The sequence below is a fragment of the Trichechus manatus genome, unplaced genomic scaffold, assembly GCF_000243295.1.
Source record: "Trichechus manatus latirostris isolate Lorelei unplaced genomic scaffold, TriManLat1.0 scaffold00053, whole genome shotgun sequence".
NCBI lineage: Eukaryota > Metazoa > Chordata > Mammalia > Sirenia > Trichechidae > Trichechus > Trichechus manatus.
In genome coordinates, this window is record NW_004443989.1 from 11,002,575 (window position 1) to 11,029,267 (window position 26,693).

Below are 26,693 nucleotides of genomic sequence, written 5' to 3' on the forward strand. Positions count from 1 at the left end.
CAAGTGGAACAAAAGCTCTTTGCTATCTCTACTGAAATTTGTTTTTACAGAAATCAGGCCTCTCCTGAATGCTGTGTCTGTCTTTCATCTCATCAGACCAGCCAAGCAAATACCTTCACACGTAAGTCTTCGCTCAAATGACATTCCCCAGCGGGGCAGTTTTGTAGGCCCAGGGAAGAATTCTTCTGCCCATAAAAACCTGTCATCTGACTCAACTGGCCTGAACTCTGGGTGAGGGGGAAGTTATTCGACACTGGCTGAACAGATTCTGGATGCTCAAGGAATCCGATAAAGTCTTGTCTTCAGAGAAGATGCTAGAGCCCAAAGCCCAGGACGTCCTCAGAGACCAGCAGGAGGACCATGTCGGCAGAACCGCTGGTGACCAGACCAGAACCTGGGCCCGGCCTTGGCTTTTAAATACCTGCTGAGTGATTCTGAGATCATGAAGCATGTAGATGTCCGCTAGTAAGCAGGCCTTTAAGGAACAGGTGGACTTCTAAATACCTTCTAGGTGGTTCTAAGATCACGAAGTGTGTAGACGTCTGCTAGAAAGCAGGCCTTTAAGGAATGAGGTGGGCTGTGTGTGCAGTTGACCTGGAGATCAGGTGACACTCCTCATGATCATGATGATGATGCAGAAGCTGGTGTGCCTGCCAGGGGCCATGTTATACAGTTCGCACACATTGGTACATTTACACTCGGCTTCACCAGCCCGTGTGGACCAGCACTGTGGCTTCCCCACCCTGAGGACAGCCAGCTGGGGCACAGCTGTGGTGTCCGCTGCCTGGGATGCACTCAGTCCACAGGGCCTGAGCAGAGACCCCTGCATAGCAAATGTGCCTCCTCGAGGGCGCCATTATGTTCTGATCTGTGGATGCCAACATAGGGGCTTGCTCATGATTCTGTAGTGATTCAGTAGGGGCTGGAGGGAGCAGACACAGCCCGGAATTCTTGGGACGATCTTGCTCCGAGGACATGTGGGTGCGGTGTGTGATGGTCTTTCACTTGCCAACACACGGCAGAGGCTCCAAGGTGTGCAAGGATGGTGGGCTCCGTGAAGGTGCCAGCCCCTGCTCACTCGGAGCTTCACACTGAGAAGAGGGCAGCATGGAGAGGGGCCCAGGTCCTGGCCCTCTCAGCAAGAGCAGGGACTCCCAGCCCAAGGGCAGCCTGAGGTGGGTGAGCTGCAGGCAGAGCCTGTGTGCTGAGGGTGGCGGGTGCCAGTGCCTCGCTCCACCCCCACGCACTCACTACCTGCCTCCCACCACCCATGCCAAGACCCCTGTCTTCCTCCACTTGGCGGGGACTCAGTGACTGTTTTGGAGTCACGGTAATGAGCTAACCCATCTGCTGAATACTGCCTGGGGCCAAGTGCAGTGCTCGGAGCATTCCGGGCCTTCTTGCTCCAGCAACCTCAGGGGCAGGTTTGACTATGACCTGCTCAGCCATTGAGAAAATGAAGCTCAGAAGGTGTGCTGGGACGTCCTACATACTCACCCAGGTGGTCGTCACTGAGTGTGAGACCCGTGCAATAAACAGCGTGGGGGACGCTACAGCCTGCTTATAATGGGGATACATGTCTTGGGCAATGTCGGGATCACAAGGGACCCCACAGCTCATTTATGATGGGGAGACAGGCTATGGGTGATGTTGTGGTCATGGGGGACAGCATAGCCCATTTATGACAGGGACATAGGTCATGGGCAATGGTGGAGTCACAGGGACCCCATGCCCATTTATGATGGGGACACAGGTCGTGGGTGGCATCAAGGTCACGGGGAACCCCATGGCCCATTTATAACGAGACACAGGTTGTGGGTGATGTCGGGGTAAGGAGGACTCCATGACTCATTTATATTGGGGACACAGGTCTTGGGAGATACTGGGGTGACAGGGACCCCACAGCCCATTTATGATGGGGGATATCAGGGTCACAGGGGGACCCATAGCCCACTTATGACAGGGACACATCTTGTGGGCTATGTCAGCGTCTTGGGTCTCGGCAGGGGCAGGATGGTTTGGCCTCTGATCCTGCCTTCGGAGTGAGGAGGACCCAGTAGGTCGCCCGGATACTCTCAGGGACCAAAGGGCTGCACTTACCCCTCCCGATCTGCACAAAGCCTAGCAGGATGATCAAGGCCAGTGCCAGGAGTTTTGCAGCTGCGAAGGCGTCCTGGACACGGGTGGCGGCCTTCACACTGTAGCAGTTCACGGCCGTGAGCAGCACTAGGGGACAGAGAGGAGGGCAGCGTGAGTGACCGCCAGACATGCCCCAAGGGGAAGCACCAGCTACACGAGGGAGGGGCCCGCTGGGCACTGAAAGGACCTGCCACCCACCTGCCTGCCCCAGGACCCCTGGGCCTGCTCCAGGCGGGGCCCAGCCGAGTCTAAGGCCCACCCCATGCCAGCCCCTCCAGAGTTTCTGATTTCCTGCGACTTGTTTTAATGAACTAGATGGTTCTCCAGGTCCAAGGTCAGAGATTGAAAATACCAAATGTTCTTGACATTCAAAAGAGCTACAATCCCAGGTTCCCTGGGCTGTCATAAGGGATTCATTTTTTAAGTGAATGAATTTCAACCTCTTAAGAGACTCTAAGGAGCCCTGGTGGCACAGTGGTTAAAGCGTTCAGCCTCTAACTGAAAGGTGGGCAGTTCAAACCCACCAGCAGCTCTGCAAGAACTCTGCTCCCCTAAAGATTACAGCTTTGGAAACCCTATGGGGCATCTGTACTTTGTAACACATGGAGTCGCTATGATTTGGAATCGACTTGATGGCAATGGGTTTGTTTCTGCTTGTTTTTTTTGGTAAGGGACTCTATCGAAACAGCCCAACCTTTCCTCCACCCTCCCACCACCCCACCTACGACACACCTGCGCCTGCCATACACCTGCCCCAGCCCTTAGAGTCACGCCTTGATCTCCAGAAGGTTCAGGTTAAAATGCAAACTTGCCCCCTGGAGGCTTACTGTGTTCATCTTCGCACTCACTCAAAGTCATCACGTGACTGGTCAGACTTGGGCACAGTACTGCTACCCTTTCTGAAGGTGGGAACTCTCTCCCGCGGGAGCCAGACACGTGGGACAAGCAAATGTGGCATCCTACTGGTACAGATCTCTGACAAGCAGACCCATGCCATCCCGCAAACCCCTCAGCAGCTCCTGGTGATGCCCAGGCAGCCTCAGCGCAGTAAGGAAACACCACACACATGCTCCAGTTCTGGTGCTGTTGGAGTGACACATAAGGGAAGCAACATCACGTCATGTCTTACAGACACCCCAATGACTCTGCAGTCTTAGGGAGTAGATCAGCGCTGGCCGGAGCCCCACGAGTAGATTGGGGCAGTGGCACTGGAGAGTCGAGGTTTGGGGAGTGGCGGGTCTGCGATAGAGATAGGCAAGGATGGCAAAGAACTCAGAAACACACAGCATGAAGAACAAAGGGAAGAATTTAGAACACCCCAAGTAAGGGTAGCTAGGTCTTCACAGCCCCGAGGGGCACACGCGGTTTGACTCAGTGCCACAGGGGCTCAGCCAAGTGCAGACTGCATAGCCCAGGACAGGCCACCCCCAAGGGCAACAACCCTGTCCTGAAAGATCCAAGAGACAGCAGATGACCCAGGGATGGCTGCAGGTACCCAGCCTGGACCTAAGTCCACCAGCCCCGTACTCCCACACCCCAACCCCGCCCTGACCCCTCAGGAGCAGCAGCCGGGCTGGCACTGCTTTACCAGAAGATCAGAAGCAACCTCCTCAGGGCAGGGAGAAGACTCAGGATAGACTTGGGGCCTCCTTAGGGCCCAGCTGGGCTCAACACATGCTCCCCAACATGAGCAGGGCCTGCCCAGGTGTGCCCCAGACCCCAGAGCATGGAGAGGCCGTGGAGATGTTCAAGTGTGTGGAGCAGCCGTCAGACACAGCAGCTACTTATGATCACAGTTAAGAATACCACATTAAAACCAAGACAACAAATAACCAATTGCCAGTTGCAGTTAAGTCGGTGCATAGCAAAGAACACTCAACACACTGCTTCCTAATGATTTTACTCTGCGTCACTCCTATCTGAGGTTCTCTGTGTCTACGCTGGACACTATGTGGTGAGCCTCCACTCTCCCTTAGCTCCATGCTTGGCGACCTTGGGGTGGCTGCTCGAGATCAGCCATGGCAGAGCATTCACCAGTTATGGGCACAGGCTACGGGTGGCAGCTTCTTCCCAGAGAGTGGGCTGTTGACCACTACCCGGCACGTGCTGGACATGCGTGTAGTGCCCTCCCTGCTGCCCTGTGCTCATGCCGGTCACAGGACACGCATGTAACGCCTTCCCTGCTGGGGGTGGGGGGATGCATGCAGCGCCCTCCACTCAAATCCTGCCACATCCCAGGAGGGCAGCAGCAAGGTGAGAATGTCTTAAAGGCTCATACCCATCTCTCTTTACCCAGCAAAGCTGACCCTCGGGGCCCCAGGTGGCTTTCCTTAAGCTGATTAATCACAGGTCACTTTACAATCTGAGGAACAGGCCCCAAGAAATAAGTCCATGCTAATTAACAGGGTAAGGCCAACAGGGCAGGTAGAAGGAAAACAGGAAATGTCCCTCACATGCTCTTTCAGGAATTAAGGGCTCATTTCTCCCACCTGCGGGGAATTAACCAACACAGTGATAGCCCACGCTCTCTCCTTCAACTTTCTTTATATGCTGTCTGTCTGCAGCTCCGGCTGATGCAATCACTGATAGAGCCTGTGCTCAGCACTAAGGAAGTTAGATTCAAAATGGAAGGCAGTGGCTTTTAGCTGCGACTCTGACACGGGAATGCTACACTGAGCCCCCTGTGCAGGGTGAGGGGGGGCTTGTGATGGCCAGGCCTGGCACTGCTCTCACACGTGGGGTGGTCCAGAAAGTACCCCCTCACCTCACAGGATGCTGGTCGCAGTGAGTGCTGTCACAGACAGTGCAGGCCTAAATGAGACAAGGACCGGATCTCGGGGAGCACACAGGCACCTCAGACACTGACCGCAGCAAAGGTGGCTACACTGTCCCTGGAGGAGGACTGAAATGCCTGGCTCAGGGGTGACAAAGGAGGGGCCTACACAGGAACCAAAGGGACCAGTGCCCTCACTGAGTGGCTCTGGGTGGAGGAGGAGACACACTCAGCCAGGCCCTTGGGACGAGTGAGGTGACAGGTGCTGTTAAGTCCCCATCCCACACAAGTGGACACAGGGCTCAGAGCGGCACCTAAGGTCCTGTGGGCCCAGTGGCTGATTCAGGCCATGACCCAGGGCTGTGACCAAGGGGTCGGGCCCATCTGGTGCCTGTGCCCCTGGCACTGGAGGTCAGGTCGGGGCAGGCAGAGGAGGGTAAGTAGAGTGTCCCCTCTCCTAGGCTCCCCAGGCATCCAGTGCGTTGGCCGTGGAGGGTAAGCGAGGCTCCAGGCCGCTCTCGCCTGGCACCACAGTCCCCAGACACCCGGTGTGGAGACCTGTATGATGACAGGCAAGCCAAGTGGCTTTTCTGGGACATCTCATGCTTCTTTACAGGTGATGTGATAACAACTGAAGCAGGAGTCCCTGTCCCTGAGGAGCACACGGCTGCCTGGATTCTTCAACGGGCAGGCAGGGTTCATTACTCCATCATTCATACTTGCTGCTGGCAGGGGTGGCTGCCGATCTCATGCGGGAGGGGCAGGGGAGGGCACTGGCCGAGACCAAGCAGACTCTTGAAGTGCCAGCCCAGCCTGGTCTCCACGAACTCTGCTTCCCTGGGCCTTGGTTTCCCCCGGGGAGTGTGGCATGCTGCCCTGGGCTCCCAGAACCAGAGCGTGCACCAGTGCTGAGTGCCACCCCAGGTGAGCCCACTCCAGCAGCCTTGGCCACAGCCGCCTGTCTGGGGTCTCACAGGTACTTCTCCCCACTTTACAGATGAGGACACTGAAGCTCGGGGGAGGCGAGGCCCCAGCCCGTGCATACCTGGCTATGGGGTGGCCACAGGTCTCCCTGAAGGGCTGGGCCTCTGCTGGGCCCCCTTCCATTGGGAACAAGGGATGCACACCCCACTCATGATCAAACCAGCTGTTCCCAGGCAAAACAGCCCTGTACCCTCCCCTGGGATGGGAGAAAGCCAGCAGGTGACCCAGGGTCACCTCCACTTTACAGTAACATCTACACACACCCTGGGCAGCGACGGCAGCGGGGAGGGCAACGGGACATCAGAAAACAAAGGGACTTTGGTTACATTTTGTTTCTTTTATGAAAAGAAGAACTGAAAGGGGATGAAATGTCAATGTTCATTGACTTTGGCTGATGAGTAAACAAAGCTGTATTATTTTCCAAGGTAGTGTTCCCTTTTTTCTTAATTTCAAGATGCAATACAATCTTAAATAAATCACCCTACTTCTCTGGGCCCAGTGCTCTTGTGGCTGTCATGGGCTGGGGGCGGAGGCTGATTCTTAGCACCACCCAATGAGTGCCACAGCTGTAATGGCTGCCTGGCTTCCCAAGGCCTCAGTTTCCACACCTTCAGAGTGGGATGATTGTACCGTGGGCCTGGCCGGGATGCTGGAGGCCTGGTGGGAGGAGAGAGGGCCTGTGAGGAGAGCAGAGGCACTGCGGGAACAGGAACAGCCGTATTGGGGGAGCTGCCAGGCTGCAGCCAGACCAAGGCACCCAGGTCACAGCCACACTGGCTAGGAGTGGGAGCTGGCACCCCAGATAATGGTGGCTGCATTGCCCACAGTGACAGCTGGGTCAGGGAGATAACGGCCCTCAATGGGAGGAGCTGTGCCTATGGGTGAGCAGCCAGCCAAGTGTCGGCCCCTGGCTCACCCCACAGGCCCGGCTGGGAGTCTGTCCTTCTAAGTTGGGTTCTTCCTTCTGGGCAGGCTGGCGGGGGTATGGCAGATAGGTGGGAGAGTGGAGGGGGCCGTGAGGGCATGTGGGAGGGGCCCTGGCCTGCCTCTGCTGCCTCCTCCATGCAGGGTTCATCCTCCCCGTGGGGTGTCCCCTGTCCCCTCTGCTCCTCCTGCTCACCTCATGAAGATCTCTGGTCTCTGTGTGAGCCTCGAGGGCAGGGCCCTAGATGCCATCCTTGGTTCCAGCTCCCAGCTGGGCCAAGCATCCAGGAAGGACTTCAGCAAGGAATCCCAGCTGGTCCTCCTGGGCCCCTCTCGGCCACCACTACTGCTTCAGAGGGGGCTCTGGTCACAGTCAGAGCCTGCATGTGATATCCCTCACTAATGTGTGACTTCAAGTGCACATGCCTGTTTACAAGCGAGCAACAACCACACCATAATCCCCACCCCCATCATGGGAGCCTGGGACCAGGGCCCGCATACTCAGGCTTCCTCCCCCTCTGTCTCTCTCATCACTGAGGACTCATGGGAGTGATCCCATGTTGTGGTGTGAATGGGGAGACCCTGTGGCCTCTTCTCCTTTCCCCACCTCCCCCAGCATCACTGAGCAAATGCTGGGACACTAACCCACCAAAAACAAACCAGCCCACGAAACTTGAAGCCCACCTTCCCCGGGCCTTATAGGAAGTGAGGTGTTTTCTGGGCGTGATTTCAGGACCAACACTTGGAGGGCGCACGTGGCTGCACTGCCCCCCACAGGGCCTGGCTGTCAGAACCAGCTGGGGAGGGCCAAGACTCCAGGCAGATGAGGAGCTTGCTACCTGGACTCCGCTGCCATCCCTCGCAGGCTGCAGACAGCTTAGAGGAAGTGGCCACTGGCCTGGTCCCTGGGGTACACTACAACTCCGTGGCTGGCACCAGGCCAATAAGCAGTGAAGTTGACCACAGTGATCATGGCCCCTAGCTGGGCCTGACACCTGTCCAACCTGGTGCTCAGCACTGGGAACCACCGGGAGATGGTAACCTCAGACAGTCTGCAGAGGCAGGCGGCTCAGAGGGACCAGAGAGCTCCCTAGAGGCAAAGGAAATAACGTATGCAATTCCCATGCCGCTCTGCTGGGAGGGGTTGGGATAACATTCCAGATAAAATGGAAACCCTGGCCCAAGTCCCCTCCCACTCCTGCTGATTGATCAACTTTCTGTGAAAAGAAATTACCCATCAACACGGCACAGCCTCGTGACCAGTCCTTTCCCATTTCTAACTGGTCTGCGTCACATCCGACCACACAGCTCTGTCTAGTGAGACGATATCCGAGGAGCCAGAGAGGCACAGCCGGTCCTAGTGAGCCCCAGGCTCCTGAACTGCTCCTGCGCTTTCAGCCCAGACTACTCAGGAGAGTGCCAGGTCCAGCAGGCCCGAGAGCCTCAGCCCAGTCACACAGCTCAGCGACGGAGCCAGGACCAGCAGGCCTCCTATGGCTGCACTGGGCTCCTCCCAGTTGACACAGACCAACTGGGTGTCCTGGAGCAGACAAGCTCAGTGGTGGTGACCAGTCAAGTGGGTGCATGTCTGGTGCCAAACCCCACACTGGCCTCAGGAGTCGGGGGCCGGCGCCAGGTGGGCCGGTGGGTCAGGGTGGGCTGCAAGCCGTGTCCCTGGGACAGTGACCGTGGTGCCATAAAGGCCACACTGAGAGCAACTCACACATGGAATAGTCTTAGCCAAACAGGTGTTCCACTCCGAGATCAGGGTGACTCAGCGCAGCTGGGTGCCACCAGCATGCTCCGGAGCCCAGCGAGAAGCTGGGTGGATGCCTCACATTGCTGCAGAGCTGGCCAGGGAGGGTGGGGCAGGGGCGGGCCAAGGCCATCTGCTGGGAGCATCTCTAGGCAGGTGGGTGTGCAGGGGAGACCCCCCTACTCAGTCTCCCTGCCTCAAACCACTTAGGATGGGCCACGTGAGGCCACGGACTTCCCGAGCAAGAGCTGGCTGCACCGACCAAGGAGAGGGCAAGGGCCTCCTGTAGGGGTACCGGGGGCACATGTGTCTCACCCAGATTGAGGCTGGCGAGGCTGCCCATGTGGGGAGGAAGACAGGGGCTCTGGGCTCAGGGCACATACCCATGTCACAGGGCCTCGCACAGACACAGGGCCACCTCTCTGACAGGGTGGTCACCTGGGACCCTCGAGGGCTATGGGGCGGCCCGATATCCGCTCCTGCACTCACCTACAGTGACAGCTCTGCTCTGCACTCCAGTGGGAGACAACGTGCCCTACCAGCTGGGTTCCCTCTACGGCCACCACAAGAAGCCTGGCACCATGGCTGGCATGAGACATGTCACTCCCCTGCTTCCAAGAGGCACTGTCTGAGACACATCCAGACCCTGGCCACCCGGGGAGCAGTGACCGTCTGAGCCCCTAATAACCAGCTCAGACCCTGACACTTCCCCAGCAGGAATGTGGTCCTGTGTCCCCCTCCACCCCACCACTGCCTCAGTTTCCTCAACTGTAAAAAGGGGTGACAACGACAACACTTATTTCAAGGGCTACGATGGGACGCACATATATAAGCAGGTGTGAGTCTGAGCATGTGCCTGCCGGCACCCAAAGCATGCTGCTCACCCCTCGCTGCCGGGGACTCCGCCTAGGGCCAGGCTCCAAGGCCCCCTACTGCGCACTCACTGCTGGGCAGTGATCCCATGGGATCATGACAGGGGCTGCGACCCGGCATCCATGCCTGAGTCATGTGCTTTGTTAGGCCATGAGTCTCAGCTGTCCCGTGACCACATGGCAGATCAGGAGGTGGGGAGGTTCCTTGTGCCAGTCAGGAAGGTGAATTTCAGCACCAGTCACCTGGGCTGTTGTCTGCACTCAACCCACATGTGGGACTCCGGAATGCCCTGAAATGCCCACAGCCTTTGCCTCATCCAGCCAGCCTGACTCCGGCAGCTGGCTGGTGTCTGAGACCCCCAACTGGCAGAGGTTTACATGGCCTGCTGGGCCAGGCCTGGCTGGAGGCATGGGGGTGGGTACAGCACAGACCCCCACACCCCAGGTGCTATCTCACCTCTACCTGGCAGGGACAAGGAGGGGAGGGGACGGTGGGCGACTTCTGCTCAGAAGTTATGGAAACCAGCCTCGGTTCACTTCCCCATGCCTAATGGTTGGGTAAAAATGACCGCCCGCTCAGATAGGTCCCGAGTTGCTTCCACAACTCAGCACTGGGAGAACTGGCCCACTCAGACCCTCCTTCCAGTAGCTTTTCTTCAGGCAAAAAGACTCGGTTATGCCCAGAGCTGTTTTTCTGAACCGGAACAGCTTCCACTTATGGAGCGCCTGCCCTGGGCCAAGCCCACGGCCACGTCCCTTATATAAAATGATCTTCTTCCTCGAGATGCCACGTGCCCACTGCACAGAGGCGAAAGCTGCGCCCCAAGCTCAGATAAACTGCCTGCGACCACACCCTGGCCCCTGTGAGAATCTACTCAGGCCAGGGTGACTTTTGTCACTAACACAAAACCTGGCCTTGCCTGAAATTCAGGTAATTGCTATGGAGTATAATCCACATAAATGCATTCCCACACCAAACACCATATGTCGTTTAGAAAAATATTATGTAGCTTGATCCACTCACCTTTATGCCTAATTAAAAAAACGCTAAAAAGACACTCGAAGGAAAGGACCCTCCCTTAATTCCAAGCGGCAGACCTACAAGAAAGAGTCCTTTTTTCATTTCTCCTGTCAGCAGGATTATTCTAAGCACCAAGGCCAGCCCATTTCACAAGACAAACTTGTAAAAAGCAGAAAGAAGCTTTTTGTGGGATGTGTCCAGGGGCCTGAAAAGGAGCTAAGCCAGCAAAACAAGAATTCTGTTCTAGAATTCGTGACTCCTGTGTCACCAAGACCGGGGCCTGTTCAGGCTCCAGAGTCTGGGGTGCAGACCCCAAAAGCCTTCCCATGGCACACACTGCTGCAGGGTCCAGGGAAGTACGGTACACGTGTCCTTTTCCTCAGGAAGAATTCTAGAACCCTGCTTGGCAACCCTGCTCTAGGTACAAGTTTAAAAAAGAAAAAAAAAACACCAGACTCGTTGCTGTCCAATCAACCCAACGCATGGCGATCCCATGTGTGCAGAGTAGAACTGTGTTCCACAGGGCTTTCAATGGCTGTGACCTTTCAGAAGCAGATCATCAGGCCTTTCTTCTGAGGTGCCTTTGGGTGGGATCGAACCTCCAACCTTTTGGTTAGCAGCTGAGCGTGTACTACCAGGGACTCCCAACAAATAAAAAATACCCTCAAATTCTGTGGCCCTTTGCTGCCTCAAGAACAACGTCCTCACAAGCCTCAGGCTGGTGTCCTAGGCCACACGTCCAGCCTCTCCTCCCAGCCCTGCAGTGGTCTGGCGCCACCAACCCTCAGGGCTCCAGGCTGCCTCCTGTACCTGGAAGGCGCCATCTCTGCCTCCGCCTCCACTGCTGGTAGTACCCAGCGCCACCGGCTTGAGGATGCCTGCTTAGATGTCCTGGCAGGAGGAGTCTTCTGCCCTGGACCTCCCTAACCTTCTCCTGTACCTGAATCAGCATACCACATAAAAGTTGGCCTGCTGCCCTCCTAGCCGTAGACAAGTCTATCTCCTCTCCAGACCAAGCGCTGAGGGTATGGAGAGCAGTGGCCTCCCTTTTGTTTAGCCTAGCATGACCATTCCAGACAATGTATACTTTTCTGCTACTAAAAATCCCCCTTCCATCACTCTGAGAAAATCTTCAAGCCACGAATTGAAATTATCCTCTGAAGTCATCTTTAAACAACTGTTTAGCTAAATTAGTAAAGCATGTACACCATGAGCACTATGCTCTTTTAAAGAATCATCTAGATGAGATCAAAAGGAGCCCTGGTGGTGCAGTGGTTAAGTGCTCAGCTCCTAACCAAATGGTCAACAGTTCGAACCCACCAGCTGCTCTGTGGGACAAAGATGTGGCAGTCTGCTCCTGTAAAGATTTACAGCCTTGGAAACTTTATGGGGCGGTTCTACTCTGTCCTATAGGGTCACTAGGAGTCAGAATCAACTCGACGGTAACAGATTTGGTTTTTGGTTTATATGAGATCAAACTGTCAACAGTGACTCTAAAAGCACAGATAAGAAGTTTGGGGGGCAGTGAGTCTAAGTCAACGGTGGTGAAACAATATGGGTAGAGACAGCAAGAATGGTGACACAATGTGGAGAATGTAACCAATGTTATTGAATTGTACATGCAGAAACTGACGAATGGGTGTTATGTTCTGCTGTGTATATTTTCATCAAAATTAAAATAAAGAGAAAAATGCATGCATGCATATACATGTGTGCAGGTGTATACATGTATGTAAAATACATGCACATTAACATACGCACACAGGCCGTTCAGAGAAAATGAACTACCTATGGCTGATGGACACTTGAGAAGGTGTCGCCTTACGCCTACGGAAAGGGATGCTAACTAACACAATGGAGACTCTGGATCTTCGCCTCTCGGCCCAGCAAATGAAAAACATCGAACAGCATAATGTTGACAAGGGTATAGCACCTATCTGAAGGCTCCACCTACTGAGACCTGAAAGGCCTGTTTGAATGCCACTTGAAATGGTTTAATCCTAACTAAATTATGATGAATAGCCATGTTATCATTTTTATCATCAAAGGAATCCCAGGGACATGCAAATGGGTTCAGCCTCTTTGGGAAGGCCTTTGGTCACCAAGTTAGAACCCACAAACACCCTCTTGCCTCCAGCTGTTACCCCTCTGGATACCTAACCATGGAAATTACTAGAAATTCCATTCCTGCCCATTCCCTCGAAGCTGGATGTACAAAGGTATTCACAGCAACACTGTGTTTGGAACCCCTACATGTCCTCCTTGGTGGGGGGGATCATGGGGGACTGTTACTTAGTGGTTCAAAAGTATGAGGTGCAATTTTATGTACTGCTGTGGAAAACATCTCAAAATCATTTTAGGCTTGGAAAAAAAGGCAGGGTGGAGGACAATTCGTATATTAAGATCCAATTTATATTTTAAAAAAATAAGCTAACTGTATATTTGTAGCAGAGAAAGCTCTGGAAGGATCCACTCTGCACTGTTAGCCACGGTAGCTCCAGGGAAGGGAGGGGAGGTGGTACAGACTTTCTCCTGTCTTACTCTCCACACATTTCACAGTTTGAATTTTTAAATGATAATGTACTCATGCATGAATTGATTTTTAATTAGAAAAAGAAAATTACCCCAGAAGACAAGGCCCCTGGACTCTCTGTTAGCCCAAAACTAAAACCATTCCCGAGGCTAACTCTTCAGACAAAGATTAGACCGGACTATGGGACATAAAATGATACTCGTGAAGAGTGTGCTTCTTAGCTCAAGTAGATACACGAGACTAAATGGGCAGCTCCTGCCCAGAGGCGAGATGAGAAGGCAGAGAGAGTCAGGAGCTGGTTGAATGGACACGAGAAATCCAGGGTGGAAAGGAAGAGTGTGCTGTCACAGTATAGGGAGAGCACCTAGGGTCACAAAACAACGTATGTATAAATTTTTGTATGAGAGACTAATTTGAATTGTAAACGTTAAAGCATAACAATTAAAAAAAAAAAGGGGAGGGGGTAAATAAAATTATCTCCTCCTCCTCCTCCCCAATCCGAAATCTCCCTCCCGTTGGCCAAAGTAGCATTTCCCGAGGCTTTCCCCTGGCACCATCAGAAAGAAGGCCAAGGCTTGGTACTGAGCTGTCTGTTTTTAACAAGCGTGCAGGCCTTTAAACACACTATTTCTGTCTTACATCCTGGGCTGAAACATTAAATAGCTAGCAATGATGAAAACGGGACAATCAAAATTCTCATCAAGAAAAAACAAGCAAACCAAGTAATCTCTTTAAAGGGTTTCTTCTTTCCTTACTCAGCCCAAAGAAATCCATCTCCGGTGCCCAGTGAGAACCGCAGGTTTGCCAAACTCCCGTCCTTCGGTGGATCAACAATTCATAGATTTGGACCAAACAAAAATTTATTAAGCAGAGATCCACATCATTGAGATGTCTCCAAAGGCCAGTCATGTTCCCCTCCACCCTGATGTGGTTATTCTCTGTACAGTTTCAGGAAAGCTTCTGGTCCCAGCCCTGGGGATGAAGGGATGCAGAGATGGTCTGGGGATACAGGGGTGCAGGGATGAAAAGAGCGGCATTGAGTTTTGCCTGTCTGCATTCACAAATTGATGGAACCCACGTCATGGTTCTGAAATGCCCCCCCCACCCGCCCCCAGCATAGTGCGATACAGATGGAATCACAGTCGCCACACTGCAAAATTCCAACAGCTTAACACCCAAGTGTTCTGGCACCCACGGGTATGGCCAGTCAGAAGCCACAGACTCACCAAAATACCCCCAAGGGAATGCACAGCCCCCTGGATTTCATGGCTACTTACTCCAAACCATACTTTAGTCCCATGACCCTGAATTTACATGCATTCTCAAGATTCAGGCAGATTCCTAAAGCAGGTGGCAGCTCTCAGCACAAATCTAAGTTTGGATGTGCTCAGGGCTCCAGTGTAAACTTGGAAAAGTGGGACACTTCAGCCTTTCAAACCTCCTTAGAGGCTGCCCAAGAGATCGGCTTGAAAATTGCCAAGAGCCAAAAGATCACATGGCATTTGATACAAAAGGAGAAAACTTTTGCAAAGCAGCAATTCTTTCTGGCCTGGTTCACTCAACATGTAGACCACACCCAGGAACATATTAGGACGATGACCAGCACATATTAGGGCCATGCCAGGCACATATTAGAACATACCCAACAACACATTAGGGTCAGGCTCAACAACGTATTACAACTATGCCCAAAGGCTACTTCTCAGCACAATTTAGGACTCCTAAGCCTACTACCCAACTCCCCCCCACCCCTCTAACACACACACACACACACATTTCATCATCTGCAGGCAAGCACCCCTCTCTTCACTACTACGCAACCTTCCGTGAGATTATTGCTGCTTAGCCAAAATGCTAGCCACATAAAACATTATCACAATTCTTCTGTTATGAGTCAGCTTGTATAATCACTGCCTGATAGATCAAAAATGAATGAAAAATTTTTTAACAGCAATTTTCTTCTCAACAACCAGTCAGCTCTTGGGAACTCAAACAGGCAACTCCACGTGGGTGCCTTGTGTAACAGGCAGCAAATATTACTCAGCACCACCTACAGTGAGTGGGCTCAGTGGGGCCAGGAAACGTGGGGAGAATCAGAGCAGGGGCCCTACGGTGGTGGTCTCACTGCATGCTCCCAGCATGCTGGGAGACAGACAAATGAATGAAAGAAATGCACACGAGTTTGGATCAGTGACCCTAGCCTAGAGTTGCGGGGATGCGGGGCTGATGTCTGGAGATGCAAGGATGGCCTGAGGCCAGTTCAAGGATGCAGGGCTCGCCCAAGGACGCAGGGATGCAGGGATGGCCTGGGGATGCCAGGATGCGGGGATGGTGCGGGGAAGCAGGGATGGCCCGGGGCCAGTACTCACACACGCAGAGGCAGGCCACCAGCTTGGCCGCCTCCTCGGGCACCGGGCAGGTGGGGAAGAGCGGCTTGAGCAGGTAGGTGGCGAAGACGAGCGCCACGATGTACTGCGAGGAGGGCCGGATGATGAGCAACTCGATCCAGAGCTTTAGGAAGGCGGGCAGCGAGCCGTAGACCTCCAGCATGTAGGCATAGTCGCCGCCTGACTTGGTGATGGTGGTGCCCAGCTCGGCATAACAGAGGGCGCCCACGATGGAAAAGATGCCGCACACGGCCCACACCACGAGCGCCATTCCCGGCGAGCCCGCCTCCTTTAGCACGCCGGTGGGGGTCACGAATATACCTGAACCAATGATGGTGCCTACGATGATGGCCACGCCGTTGAGCAGCGTGATGGAGCGCTGCAGCGTCACGTCCTGGCCGCCCGCCGCCCCAGCCGCCCCAGCCACCCCAGCCGCGAGCCGCTCCGCCAGCATCCGCTCCCGCGCCTGCCGCTCCTCCTCCTCGCCGGCCGCTGGGGTCGCAAACGCACGCCGCTTGGGGGCCGCGCCCGCCATGCTGCCGCGTTCGGCCTGGCCGGGGAGCCCAAAGTACCAGGGCCGGCGCCAGTGCGCGTGTACGCCTCGATCCCTGCTAAGGCAGTGCCTAAATTACGCCACGCGGCCCCGCCCACACGACGCGCCCCGTTCTCCGTCCCCTCGGCCCCGCCCCCCCTCAAGGCCCCGCCCCGCTGCGGCTGAGTTGGAGACTTTGCCTCGAGCATTTGAAGTCTGCAGGCAGGTCCGGCTCCGCGTGGTCCCCGAGCCCCCGACACCAGGTGGGCACCCAGCGGCCACCCAGCCCCGCAAGGCCTCGGCCCCAGTGCATCCCAGCCCCGCGCCCTCCTACCGGCTCCTCTCGGGTGCCCCAGGCGCGACTCCCTCGCTATGCGGGCGATGGACTGAGGTGCTAGGGTCCCCGAGTCCCGTTCTCCTGGCTTGGAGGGTATGAGAGAGTGGTCACCAGCTCTCCTCGGGGACGCTCGCAGTCCTGAGGGAAGAAAACCGTTGTCCGCGCTCTGGGCACTGGCCGTGGTACGTGGGGTGTGGGAGAGGGCCTGGGGGAGGGGCTGGGCCCACCCGGCGCGGACACCCCACTGTACGCCGGCGCCCTCTGCATAGAGCAGCTGGGGGAGGCGCAGCTTTGGGAAGGTAGCTCTGCGGTAACCCGGGCTTGGGGAACAGGAACCCGCCAAATTGGGGAACCCTAGGTAAAAGCCAGGAGACACCCTCCTCTCCCCCCAGTCTAGCTCTGGAATCCGAACCTACCGGGCGGGGGCTTGAGCCTGTGACTTGGAGAACCCAGAGAGGGCTTAGGTACCAAGGGCTGGGTGGAATCCCTTGTCAGAAACAGAGTGAGGTGGCTGTCCCCACCTGGGTTTGGAAACAGGATGGTAGATAGTCAGAGAAGACTCCAGAAGGAAGCTGCTGGTCCCCGCCAAATGCTCATGTTTACTGGGCGTCTGCATGGGAAAAGGGTCCTCGAGAAAGCGCATTAACAAGAACAAATCTGAAATGACCCCGCGGGGGGCTCATTCAGGGGACTGTCCAGTTTCACAAGGTGAAGTGCCTATCTTCAGGGCAGGGCAGCCTGCCCAGCAGACAGGATTCTGAGGAATAACCCGGCGAAGAGGACCTGCCCCTCCATCTCCAGCTGGCCTGACTCTCGGCCATCCAGCCTGTCTCTGGAGCCCAATGGGGGTGGGGGTGGGGGTGGGGTGCGGTGGACGAGTACACAGGCGGTATCTACCTCACTCCCAGCCCATTTTTCCTCTGATACTGGAACCCTCGGAAATCGGCCCATGCAGCCAAAAGCAAAGAGCCAAAAGGTCACACGAATTGTAACTGCAAGTATATCGTCTAGGCTGGTGGATTTGGGGGAATAAAAAGCTCTCCATTCTGTTCTCCCCACCGTCCTTTTGGGGCATGCCTCTAACAGGAGACACTGAGCGAACTTAAAAAAAAAAAAAAATCCCTTTGCCATGGAGTCATTTCTGTCTCATAGCGACCCTGTAGGGCAGGGTAAAACTGCCCCAGAGGGTTTCCAAGGAGAGACTAGTGGATTCGAACTGTCCGTGACTTTTGGTTAACAGTGGAGCTCTTAACCACTGCCCCACCAGGGCTTACTGTGGCTTATTAGGCACCAGGCATGTGCTAAGGCCTCATGAGCAACTTCTTATTTAATCTGGCGGCACCATTATTGTAGCCCTTTTATAGATGAGGAAACTGAGGTTTAGCAAGGTTATGTAAGTGGACCAGAACCCTTGTCTTTTTTTGTTTTAAGTAGGTATAAGTTCCATTTACTATAGTGAGAAACGGGACTCCAGAGTTGAGGCAGTTAGCCCAGATCACACTTTTTTAAAAAAAATTCCTCATTTCCCTCTCCCTCCAGCCCCTAGTAATCACGAATGAACTTTGGTCTCTACACATGTGCCTATTTTAGATGTTTCATATAAGCAGGATCATACAATATGTGTCCTAGTGTGTTTTGCTTTCACTCAGCATAATATTTTCAGGGTTCATCCATGTCGTGGCATGTATCAGGACTTCATTTCTCTTTATGGCTGAATAATATTCCACTGTATGAATATACAAGAGTCCCTGGATGGTGCAACTTGTTAATGTGCTCAGCTGCTAACCGAAGAGTTGGAAGTTCCAGTCCATCCAGAGGCACTCTGGGTGAAAGGCCTGGCAATCTTCTGAAAAAAATCAAACATTGAAAACCCTATGGAGCAGAGTTACTCTGACACATGTGAAGTCTCGATGAGTTGGAGGCCACTGGACAGCAACTAGTATGTATAAACCACATTTTGTTTATCCATCATCTCTTGATGGACACTTGGGTTGTTTCCATCTTTTGGCTGTCGTGAATAGTGCTGCTGTGAACATTGGTGCGTAAGAGTCTGTTTGAGTCCCTGCTTTCAGTCCTTTGGGTGTATACCTAGGAGTGGAATTGCAAATTGCTGGGACAGATGGTGATTCTATATTTAAACCCCGAACCTGTATAGTATTTCTAATCTGTCTGCCACCACAATCAATTTACCTTTTAGACCATTAGGTTTCCATTTCTGTCATCCATAGCAGCTAAGGCTGGACAATCTCAGGATGTATTTCATCCTATGGGGAAAGGGCCCCTGATTCATTCCGCAAACACGTCTGGCAGGTGAGCTCGGTGCCAGCCCCCGCGCTGAGCTCCAGGTGCATGACAGTGAGGGCCTGGTGGGGCTTTGAGCCCAGAGATGATCAGCAATCATACGTGTAAAATGACAATCGTGATAAGACGAGGGTGTTACAAGGTGGTGAGAGAGGAACCAGGGGCCTGGCAGGTCAGAGCAGGCTTTCCCGGGGCCTTGAGCCCTGGGCAAGTGAGTTGGGGGTGGGGTGCAGAGGCGCAGCAGGGGCCCAGAAAGGCCTGGGAACCAATGGTGGAGCAGGAAGGGCAATATTCCATGAGCATTTTCAAGACCCTCCTGGATAGCGTCCCCTGCTGCTGAATTTTACTTGGCTTTCGTATAATAATGTTCTAGCCTTGCTCATGCAAAATCGTTTTAATTTATATGCATCTCAGATTTCCTCAGTGCGAACTGAATAAAATCTTAAAATGCCTTCCTTGGAGGGCAGGACTCTTAAAATCTTAGCAAAGAGTGCCATCTATTGGCGGGATCATTAAAGCACTTTTTTGGTACAGATTCATGGATCAATGGTGTGTGCCTTTCTAGTGGTCTTTTCAGCTGTAGTTATTTATTAAAAGTGGTGTCATTTATTCTCATGAGGACTGGCTAGGAGAAAAACCCAGACATTTCTATAGAGGGTCATTTGGGAGTTTCTGTCAAAAGCCTTAAAATAACGTGTCCCCTTTGACTTCTAGGAATTTCTCCTAAGGAAATAAGGATACCTGTACCCGTTGCTGTTGTGACCCTATAGAACAGAGTAGAACTGCCCCGTGGGGCTTCCAAGGGGCAGCTGGTGGATTCAAACTGCCAACCTTTTGATTAGCAGCCAAGTTCTTAACCACTGAGCCACTGGGGCTCTGAGGAAATAAGGATAGATGCTATGTTTTGGCTACATGATTTAGGCTCTTAAAACTAATAGCCAATATTTGAAATAAACCAAATGTCCAAAGGATTTGCTTTGGTTTTCCGTTGCTGTCAGGTAGATTCTGATTCATAATGACCCTATAGGACAGGGTAGAACTGCCTGTTAGGGTTTCCTAGGCTGAAGATTTACGGAAGCAGACTGCCACATCTTTCTCCCATGGAGCTGCTGGTGGTTTCGAACCTCCCACCTTTCAGTTAGCAGCCAAGTGCTTGAAGCACTGTGCCACCAGGGCCCTTTTGCTTTGGTTAAGCTCTAGTCTATCCATGTGGTGGAGCACAGTGTAGTCACTAGAAACCACAATGTGAAAGACTGTGGGCATAAATAGATGTCTGATATATTGATGAGTGAATGAGTGGGTTGTGGACTATTGGGTTGTTCTGGCGGAGATGGGCCCCTTGTCTATATTTTGAGATCCGAGAACCCGCCTGCCATGTTGTGTTAGAGCAACAAGTGGCTGGTTCCTCTTTCTCAGGTAGGTGGGGCATGGCTTGCTCTACTCTTTGGGGAACAACACTTTCCTGGACCTCTTAGGGGAGAGAGGACTGGCTCTGTAGAAAGCTCACCACCCTGAAAGATAACGTAGACAGCCTGCTTCTGTTGTGGCGGAGTCACCCCTCTGAAGATTAAAACCCCTTTTAGGACATCCCTTCCTCCTGTTTGGGGTTTCTGGGGCTCCCAGGTGGGTCTTGGAAAGGAATAGCCTGCCAGGGGCCCTTGGCTATGGGACAGTAGGCTGGACTGGGGGCAAATGTAACGGCTGCTGTTTGGGCCTTTTTTGCCCCTGCATCTGAATTCAGGTGTCTGCAAGCCCTCAGTGATTTTCAGATTCCCCATGGCAAAAGGTGAGCTGCAGAACACAGGGAGAGGGTCTTCACAGCGGAGGGGTGGACTGTGGTGTTGAGAGTTGGGCCTCTGAGTTCCTACCTGGGCCCTACTGCGCCCCAGCTGAAGGAATTGGGCATGTCCTAGACTCTTTGGGCCTCAGTTTAACCTATAAAATGGGCATCGGAATACCTACTCCATCAAGTTGTGAGGATCCGACTAATTAATACATATAAAGCACTTAATTAATTAACTCACAAAAGAACTCAATAAATAGTAGCCACTAATTGTAGTGATAGATAGCTGCCATCGAGCTGGCTGTGATTCATGGTGACCTTATGTACAACAGAAGGAAACATTGCCTAGTCCTGAGTCATCCTCAAAACCACCAGCATGTTCAAGCCCATCGCTGCGACTACTGTGATTTATGGCAACCCCTTGTGTGTCAGAGTAGTGGGGGTAATAGTACAGTTGATTCGCATTATTTGCAGTAATGATGTTCTATCAAGTCACCGCAAACACTGAATTTGTGGAACACCATTGCTCCACGGGAAATACAGGGTTAGGTTCCTGCGAGCCTCTGGTCACATTTTCATCAACTGATCAATACATACCCTTGTTATATGTGTGTCTCTGTTTAAAGATGCCTCACTTAATATGTGTTGTTGATTCATTAGCATTGAACTCACAGCCAGCAGCACTATAATTTATGCATGAACGAAGCTTATCTAACACACATGTTTTTTCCATAAGGCACGTCACAGCCTTCTTGGGCTTAGGAATACTAGACAGCACTGCAGCACTACACTTGGGGGCCACTTTAAACAGTGAAATCATCAACAAAAAGCACAGAAATGAAAAAAACAATGTGGCACAGAATAGGCTGTGGGAAGGACACTTGTTTATAGTATGAAAGCTGAGGAAAGCAGAATTTTTGCCACTCTGTGCATGTCTATAAATGACCTTGAAAGCACCGTAAGCATTAATTTTGGGGTTACAGTGAGTAGGCGAATTCGCACGTGTGGAACCCGAGTCATGAGCTCAGCTGCATTTCCTTCCTAAGGTTGGGAGAGGCCTAAGCGAGAGAAGGCATACCCAGCACCTAAGAGGGCATCAGAAGAAACACTCACCCACCAGCACTAGAGGTTAGCCTCTCCCACCAGGTTGTTGCTGTGTTCCTTCGAGTCAATTTCAACTCATAGTGAGCCCATGTGACAGAGTAGCGCTGCCCCATAGGGTTTCCTAGGCTGTAATCTTTACAGGAGCACATCGCCTGGCCTTTTCTCCCATGAAGCCGCTGGGTGGGTTCGAACTGCCAATCTTTTGGTTAGTAGCCGAGTGGTTAACCATTGCACCATTCAAAGAACCAAAGACCAAACCCATTGCTGTTGAGTCAATTCCAACTCATAGCAACCCTAGAGGACAGAGTAGAACTGCCCCAAGGGGTTTTCAAGGCTATAATCTTTACGGAAGCAGACTACCACATCTTTCTCCTGCAGAGTCACAGGTGGGTTTGAACCGCTGACCTTTTGGTTTGAAGCCAAGCAGTTAGCCACTGTGCCACCAGGGCTAACCTGTTATTATTGTCCCATCTCGTCTGAAGTCTCAGCAGTGGAGCCTCAAGGCAGCAGAAAGTTGGGCAGGGCGGAAATTAAAAATTCTTTGTTTTCTGCCTGCGACGTGAGCCTTCTTGCCGCTGTTTTCATCACTTGGAAAAATAAACTGTGAGGACCTCAGTGTTCATTGTCCTGTTGGATCTCTGCTCGTCTTTTGAACTCATTCTTTTTCCCGGGGTGGGGGTGGGAGAAATACCTGAAAAATCCTTAGATGGTGACTAGGCCAGCTTTGGCCTCCCTGGTGCAATTTCCTCGCTGTATTTATTCTCAGTCGTGTGGGAGAAATGCTTGTGTTCTTTGAACATAGTGAGTGTTCTTTGTTCTTCTGGAGAGATGTTTTTAAAAGCCATGCTTTTATTATGCTCAGCTGTGAGTTTTCCTATCTGTGGGCTTGAAAAGGTGGGACTGCCCTTTGCAATATCAGAAATGAAGTTCTGTTTCCGGGCAGCTGTGTGTGAATATAAAAAAAAATCAGTTGCCGTCGAGTCAGCTCCAACTTATGGCAACCCCATGTGTATCAGAGTAGAACGGTGCTCCATAGGGTTTTCAATGGCTGATCTTTCAGAAGCAGATCACCAGACCTTTCTTCCAAGGCGCCCCTGAGTGGACTCAAACCTTTAACCTTTCAGTCAGCGGCTGAATAATTAACCGTTTGCTCCACCCAAACATGTTACCATCGAGTGGATTCCAACTCATAGCAACCCTATAGGACAGAATAGAACCGCCACATAGAGTTTCCGTGGAGTCACTTGTGGATTCGAACTGCCAACCTTTGGTTAGCAGCCGAGCTCTTAACTAGTGCGCCACCCAGGGGCTCCTCGTATTGAGTGTTTAGCCTGGGGCCGGCCTTAAAGATACTTTATGTCATTAATTCTTTCAAGCGGGAGATGAATTATTTGTCCCTATGTATGGTTGGGAAACCCTGGTGGCGTAGTGGTTAAGTGCTACGGCTTAACCAAAGGGTCGGCAGTTTGAATCCACCAGGTGCTCCTTGGAAACTCTATGGGGCAGTTCTACTCTGTCCTATAGGGTTGCTATGAGTCGGAATTGACTCGACAGCAGTGGGTTTGGTTTTTGGTCTTTTTTTATGTATGGGTGGAGAAATAAGGCTGAGGAAAGTTCAGTAAGTGGCCTGGCTGGCTTCAGAGCCAGGTGTAGGCCTATAATTATAGCTGCTACAAATTCTGACCAGCCTCTAGACCCAGGCATTGCCACTCCCTGTCCTCCAAGACCAGATTAATGGGCACGCGGATTCTTCTAGATAAAAGGGAATTGTCTTCCAGTTGCTCCAAGTCTTGCCAAGCGTCTTGCCTCTTCATTTGAATTATCCACCATTCTTGTAGAAAAAAGAGCCATGTGGCTTTTCTTCTCAAATCCTTTCAGCTTCTGTTTAAATGCTCAGAAATTTCATCTAATTTCCTGGAGTTCATATGAGTGGAAATAATAACAGAACTGCAACTCCAGATAAAATCCAAAGCCTTCAGAATTTCTAGGTAATGATTAGAAGCAAATTTAGAGATTGTAAGGCTAGATTTTTCACATGGGGCTCAACTGAGTTAAAAAAAAGAGTTTACCTGTTCTTCAGGCACTGGACGTACACCTGGCTGTGATAGAGGGCTCCACCCCTGCCCCTCAGCTTTGTCCTGATTTTCGCCTTGTTGGCGCTCTCAGAAAGGGTGTCCTACTTGTTGAAAATTGTGTGGGAGGCAGTAATAGGAAACAGGGTTAAATGTTCAGGCCAATCTGTCAAGGGGTGAGTGGATAAACACAATGTGGTCTATCCACACAGTGGAATATTACTCAGCCATAAAGAGAAATGAAGCCTGGTACATGCTACAAAAGGACAAACCTTGAAAACATTATGCTGAATAAAATAAGCCAGTCACAAAAGGACAGATACTGTATGATCCTAGTTATATGAAATATCTAGAACAGGAAAATGCATAGAGGCCAAAGTTTATTAGTGGTGAAGCGGGGCTGGAGGGAGGGAGAAATGAGAAATTATTGCTGGAGGAGGCACTGGATTTGTGTTTGGTAGGATGAAAACTTTTGGAAATGGATAGTGGTGATGGTTGCACAACATGGTAAATGAATTAATGAACTGCACGCTTAAAAATGGTCTCAATGTCAAATTTTATGTTCTATGTATTTCACCACAATTTTTTTTAAAGTGTGGAGATCTTTGTGCATGGGACCCCCTCTTGGCATTTCACCACACACGTTAGCCGGGCAAAGGCGCAGGGTGATTCAGTGTACCCTGTCCATTAACACTCCGTGGAAGCTCTCCGTTCATGAGCACCTGTTGTGTCTCTGCAAAGCGACAGCTGTGCTCCATGAACATGAACACTGAGAGCTGCTGCCTTCCCGTGAACACCGCTGATGTTAGTGAAACTTGACCCAAGAGCAGCTGGGCAGGCGGGTCCCTGGCTTACCAGTGTTTGGCCAGAAAGGAGGACTACAGACAGACCCAGTGTTTTATGGCAGAGAAATGGAGGCCTCAGAGAGGATTTGGAATATGCAGTAGTTCAGGGGTGATGCCCACAGCACTCACTAATGACTTGGATCCAGGAAAGAATAAGGGGAGATGCAAAGAGGGGTCCCTGAGTCTGGCTTTAGCCATAGGGTAGAGATTGTTGTTACTGTGTGCCATCAAGTCAATTCCAACTCATAGTGACCCCGTGTGACAGAGGAGACCTGCCCCATAAGATTTTCCAGGCTGTAATCTTTACTGGAGCAGATCGCCAGGTTTTTTCCCATGGAGCGGCTGGTGGGTTCAAGTGCCAGTCTTTTGGGTAGCAGCCAAGTGCTTAACCATTGCACCATCAGGACTCCTTACAGGGTGGATGAGGTATTCTTTACTGGGATGGGGATGATGGTGCAGGGCGTGGTGCTGGGGTTGATAATACAGGATGGAGTGTGACAGCCACCTTTGGGGAACAGCCCAAAGAGTGAAGTGCCCGTTGTTACTGGAGTATAACTGTGACTAGCACTGTGCCTGAGGGCTTCAGGAGGCTCCCCTGGGGAAGAGATAGGGCCAGGCAGCTTGGGGGAGGCAGGGAGAGGAGCCATCTAGGTCACCCGGAGCTGCAGGGTGGAGCCCTGTGGTGGCAAGGCCAGATGTCTTGGCTGGAGCAGAATGGATGTTGAGAGGGGTGGAGGGGAGCAGGCCTGGGCCAACGTGTAAGAACTTTGGATTTTATCTCAAGAATGTGTTGCAGGGATTTAGTAGGTGCGTGGCCTCCCTGAGCTGAGTTTTGTGGCCTCCCTGGCCACTCACTGGGGACATGTTGGGGAGGGGAGGCAGAGGGAAGAGGGCAGTCTGCCATGAACCAACGACACTTTCCATACATTCATATTTTTACAAAAGGAGAAAACATAAAAGCGAAGGGAAGGAGCCTTGAACTTTAAAAGTTCGGCCAGAAACTCAACAATACAATTACACGCCTTACTGTGATCTCCTCATCACGTCCAAAGAGACCCATGACCTTGACCGCCGGGCCGACCAGCCACCAGGATGGTGGAGGCTCCTCTTGTTTGTTTTCTGTGCTGCTGCTTGGAGGCCAACCTCAGGGTCCTTTCCTCCCAGTGTTTGTGATCTCCTTGCCTGGCCCAGTGTGTTCAGGCGGGACAGGTTCCCAGGAGACAGACTCTCAGGACCTCAGGGCTGACACTGGTTTTTAAAACTAACTGAGAAAAGAGGGCCTCTTTCAGGGAACAAGGACATGTGTGCACTGAGAAGTCACTACGTCAGTGTGAAAGTGAAGAGGAAAGTGCTCAAGCCTCTTCTCGGGGTTCCTGTTGGGAAGTGATATCAACATGGGTGGGAGTAGATCCCACATCCAGGTGCTGCTGTCCTTTCTTCCTCCGTGGGCCTTCCTCTATCCCGGAGTCTCCCGGGAAAAATGGACCACTGCTGCTCTCAGCCCCCGCCCCACAAGGAGAAGCCACCCAGCCTTCAAAAGGAACATGAGCACACCAGTCAGTGTTCACAGCAGACCAAAGGGTGAAACAACCCAAGTGCCCATCAACAGATGATGGATAAACAAAACGTGGTCCATCCATTAAAAAAAAAAAAAAAAAAAAAAAAACCAAACCAATTGCCATCAAGTTGATTCCGACTCATAGCGCCCCCTATAGGACAGAGTAGAACTGCCCCATAGAGTTTCTAAGGAGCGCCTAGTGGATTTGAACAGCCAACCTTTTGGTTAGCAGCCATAGCACTTAACCACCATACCACCAGGGTTTCTGGTCTATCCATACATTGGAATATTACCCAGCCATAAAGAGAACCGAAGTCCTGATAGATGCTACCACATGGGCCAGCCTTGAAAACATGCTGAGTGAGATAAGTCAGTCACAAAAGGACGAATATTGTATGATCCCACGTATCTGAAATATCTAGAATAGGCAAATGCATAGAGACCACAGTTTGTTTGTGGTTACCAGGGAAGAGGGAAGTGGGGAGGTACAGCTGAAGGAACGCTGAGTTTCTGGGGGATGAAAATGGAAATGGATGGTGGTGATGGTTGCACAACATGGTGAGTGTAATGAACTTCACTGAATCCTACATTTAAAAACGGTGGAAGTGGCAAACTTTTGTTATACATATTTTACAACAATTTAAAAAAATTTTAATTAAAAAAAAAAAGAAGTAGTTCATGCTCATAATAGAAAACTTAGAAACTGCCCAGAAAAAAAAAGATGTGAACAATAGTCACCCCTGATGCCATGGTCCAGTGGAAACCGCCGCTG

General features: G+C 52.0%; 1 protein-coding gene across 1 annotated transcript in view; it reads right to left on the reverse strand.

Annotated features, from left to right (window-relative positions):
• The window catches only part of SLC7A5 (solute carrier family 7 member 5), a 31,172-nt gene extending 15,228 nt beyond the window's left edge, over positions 1-15,944 (reverse strand). Inside the window, exons 1-2 of the mRNA XM_004377747.2 lie at positions 15,372-15,944; positions 2,101-2,226 (exon numbers count right to left, since the gene is read on the reverse strand). Of these exons, the coding sequence (XP_004377804.1) occupies positions 2,101-2,226; positions 15,372-15,924 (679 nt within the window). The 5' untranslated portion in view covers positions 15,925-15,944. The remainder of the gene's footprint in view (positions 1-2,100; positions 2,227-15,371) is intronic.
• Between the last annotated feature and the right edge of the window lie 10,749 nt (positions 15,945-26,693).